The sequence below is a fragment of the Gekko japonicus genome, unplaced genomic scaffold, assembly GCF_001447785.1.
Source record: "Gekko japonicus isolate JY-2015 unplaced genomic scaffold, Gekko_japonicus_V1.1 scaffold3343, whole genome shotgun sequence".
NCBI classification, from domain to species: Eukaryota; Metazoa; Chordata; class Lepidosauria; order Squamata; family Gekkonidae; genus Gekko; species Gekko japonicus.
In genome coordinates this window covers 121,174-125,021 of record NW_015172116.1, presented here as the reverse complement: position 1 = coordinate 125,021, position 3,848 = coordinate 121,174, and the positions used below count along the sequence as shown (strand labels likewise).

Here is a 3,848-nt window from a genome sequence, read left to right as displayed (position 1 = left end):
TTAGGGGGAACACTGCTCACAGGGTGTCTGCTGTGGGGAGGTGAAGGGGAGTTTGTGAGCCGCTCTGAGACTCCTTTGGGTCGTGAAGGGCCATGAGGTATAAATCCAATCTCTTCTTCCTCTCCGCTGCTCCTTCCCCCTCCGGGGGTCACCAGCCCACTTTTTCTCCTGCCGTCCCCCCTCCCTTCCCACCTCCCCTCCTGCCCCCTTCTCCCTCCCCCTGCGGGGCTCAGCATTGAGGCTGGCCAGTTGGTCCTGCGTAGGCAGCCCAGAGGGGGTTGCTGGTGGGGGGGGAATGAGGGGGTGGATGAGCCCCCCCGTTGGCCTGGCACGATCAGGGCCTGTCAGAGTGTTGCTGGCTGAGTGGAGGCGGGGGAGGTCCCAGTCCAGGAGAGCACCTGAGTTCCTCTCGTTAGATACCATCTGAGTGGAGACGGGTGTAACGAGATCATTGTCTGATATCCTGTTACGGAATTGACCCCGTTGACTCTTCAGAGAATTATGTTGTTCAGATAAGTGGCAGGAGGCATCTCGCAGGCTCTGCATCACATAGCGGAGAGAGGATTTATCTCTAGTACAATAAATTGAGGGCTAACTTTAACGTGATTATCCTTTAGATAATACGAGGGGCCCCTTGTACTGCTGATAAAATAATTTTGCAGGTGAATCTTTGGACACTAGCTTGTTATCTAAGGGCTAACTTTAACGTGATTATCCTTTAGAGAAGGGCCCCTTGTACTGCTGATAAAATCATCTTGCAGGTGCATCTTTGGACACTAGCTTGTTATCTACAGGTGCAAGATTAAAAGGCAAAAATTTAACGTTTTATTCGCTGTAAAAACAGCAGCAAAGCTAGCATTTCTTCAGCTACTTTAATTAACTGTCAATAGAGAAAAGAAATTGTGTAGTTTCCTGATCAGCAGGGGAAACTGCAGTGAGGTCTAAACCAATGTTCCCTCTAAGCTGAGTGAGTGTGAGCTAGCTCACACTCACTCAGCTTAGAGGGAACACTGTTAACTTAAAGTTAAAGTACACCTGGAGGCTCAAAAACTGTGAGCTAGCTCACACTCACTCAGCTTAGAGGGAACACTCTTAAAGTTAAAGTACAATTAACGTGTACACTAGACTCTAAACCTGCACGCTTAGCAAGGATACCTGTGACTTGATCAAACATACGCCCCCTGGAGACGGGACTGGCATCAGGGCGCATTGCGGGCTCGGACTCTGGGTTCATGTCTCTGTTATGTGGCCCGTGGTTGTCATTCCTGCCTCTCAGTCATGGGCCGGCAGACTGGCCAAGGCCTGGGAGACCAAGCCCCTTTCCCCAGGGGGGCCTAGGGGGGACTCTGCTGAGGCCCCAGGGGGGTTTATAACAAAGCAAATAAATAAAGATACAGATGAGGATTTTGGTTTCTGCTGGGGATCCGTGTTCCAGATTGGGTTGGCATGCGTGAAACAGTGTCTGGAGTGGATATGCGAATGGACTTCGCTTTTGTGGCAGGAAAAACGGGCAGAGTGACCCTGATCTGATGTCGAGGCATCGCACGTGTTTACGGGCCACGCGACCTGTTTAGAACTAGAATTTACAAACTGGTCTGATTTGCTGAACACAGAGGAAGTTAAAGAAGTCATTCAAAAGAGTTGCATCTGATTGACATACTTTGGTGTGTTTAATATTGCACTCCTATCTGTTTCATGCAAAATGGTGGTACAAAAAACATGTTTATTTTGAGAACATCAGGTGGCCAAGAGCATCAAAGAGAGACTGAAAACGGGGGCGGGGGGAGCCAGAGTGGAGAAATTAGTGAAGTGAACCTGACTGCAGACAATTTAGGGGTCTCTGGAGAGGAGATAGATCCCGGCAGGGTGGCCGTGTTGGTCTGAAGCCGCAGAACAAAGATGGGAGAGTCCCTCGTGGCCCCTTGAAGACCAACCAAGTTTAATTCTGGGTATAAACTTGCATGCGCAAGCAAGGTTCTGAGGAGGTACGCATGCACACAGAAGTGTATACCTGGAATCAGTGCTCCCTCTAAGCTGTGGAGCCTTGTGAGCAAAAATTCTACCTTGTGAGCTGCTGGCATTAAAAGTTGTGAGCGAGTGATTTGGCTGCTGCATAAATTAGCTTGGTCTGGAGCCATCCCTTCCTGGGCTAAGATAAAAAAATGTGTGAGCCGGAGGCTCAAGAACTGTGAGCTAGGTCACACTAATTCAGCTTAGAGGGAACACTGCCTTGAATACAACTTTGTTCGTCTTCAAGGTGCCCGGCTGGACTCAGATGTTGTTCCCTTGAGAGAAGAGTTAGAAATATCTGAGAGTGAAAGCCACAAAAGCATAAAGGAAACAAAACAAAGAACTGAGAGGAATAGTGGGGAACTAGGCCTCCCCCCGCCCAGATTATCCACTACCCACAAGGTTTGGGCTTGAGTTGCAGGAAGGGGAGTCGCACCCTTCCGAGTTCAACGATGTCAGTGGGGTCAGGAGGGTGTGACTGTGCTTAGGGACGGGTCTGTTTAGCTGTCATTTTGGGGCGGGGGGGGGACAGGCTGATGAAAGGCGTGGAAAGCCGGACGGACTCTGGAGGGGGTGACGAAGAAAGAGAGAGAATCCCCAGAGAAACCAGACATTTTGAGACGAGAAGTGAACTCCCAGGTAAGGTGACCAGCAGGGATGCCAACTGCATGGTTTAGATCTCCCCTGAGTGGCCTTTCTGGAGGAGCCGCAGTGGCTTCCCGTCTGGTGCGGCTGCCACATCTCTCCCCTTCTCTCTCCACCCCCCAGGAGCTACAAGATGCGCTTCAACAGCGTCTCACAGTCTGACCAGCTGGTGGCCGCTTGGAGGAGGAAACGGAAGGAGTCCAGCAACACGGACAGCGCCGGGGCCCTGGGGACCCTTCGGTACGGCAGCTGGGGGGGGGGCCACGGGGCGTTTGGGAACCAGAGTCACGTGCAGAGGATCTCTGCATCGCAGGGGATATGAAACGGGCCCTGACCCAACACCGGGCGGGGGGAAGTGGTGCCTTCGCATGGCATGTGGGACGCAGCTGAACAGCACGGGATGGGAGGCTCGAGTCCCCTTTTTCTTTGGAAACCGGGGGGGGGGGGAGAGCGAGAGAGCACCTCTGCTGGAAACTCCCTCCCCCCCTTCCCAGTGGGGTGTTCCCCGCAGGCTGCCTCCTCGTCCTCGGAGTGACCTCTGCAGGGCTGGGGGCCAGGAAAGCAGGAAAACCCCTCCCAAGATTATGTGGGTCACGTGGGTGGTCTCAGCCCAGAGTTGCTTTCCTGCCCCCCCCAAGTCCCCTGCCACAGCTCAGTCCCCAGCCGTGCGCCGCCTTCTCTGACCAGCCACCCCACATCAGGGGTGACTCCCTCCCCCCTCCCCCTCGCAGGAAATCCCAGATTTTTTTTAGTGGCAAAAGAGGAGCCACGAAGGGTGGCTTTAGCAGAGCTGGATGATTTCAAAGCACAGGAAGTGGTGGCCAGCGGCTGTAGGTGGGGCGGGCCAGAGTAGTTCCACCATAGAAAGAGTGCAAGTATTCTCTTGAGAGGGGGCTCAGCCGATGAATCTCCTGCTGGAGGGAAGCTTCATAAGAACATAAGAGAAGCCAGTGTTGGATCAGGCCAGTGGCCCCTCCAGTCCAACACTGTGTGTCACACAGTGGCCAGAAATACCAGGTGCCCTTAGGAGGTCCAGCAGTGGGGCCAGGACACTAGAAGCCCCTCCCACTGGTGCCCCCCCCGGCACCAAGAAGACAGAGCATCACTTGCCCCAGACCGAGAGTTCCTATCTATACCTCGTGGCTAACAGCCACTGATGGACCTCTGCTCCAGATGTTTATCCATAAGAACAT

At 53.2% G+C, this 3,848-nt stretch overlaps 1 protein-coding gene across 1 annotated transcript in view; it reads left to right on the top strand.

The window, feature by feature from the left end:
- Positions 1 to 3,848, top strand: part of NOS3 (nitric oxide synthase 3) — a 50,386-nt gene that overhangs the window by 23,339 nt on the left and 23,199 nt on the right. The window contains exon 13 of the mRNA XM_015420973.1: positions 2,764 to 2,895. Coding sequence (XP_015276459.1) covers positions 2,764 to 2,895 — 132 coding nt within the window. The remainder of the gene's footprint in view (positions 1 to 2,763; positions 2,896 to 3,848) is intronic.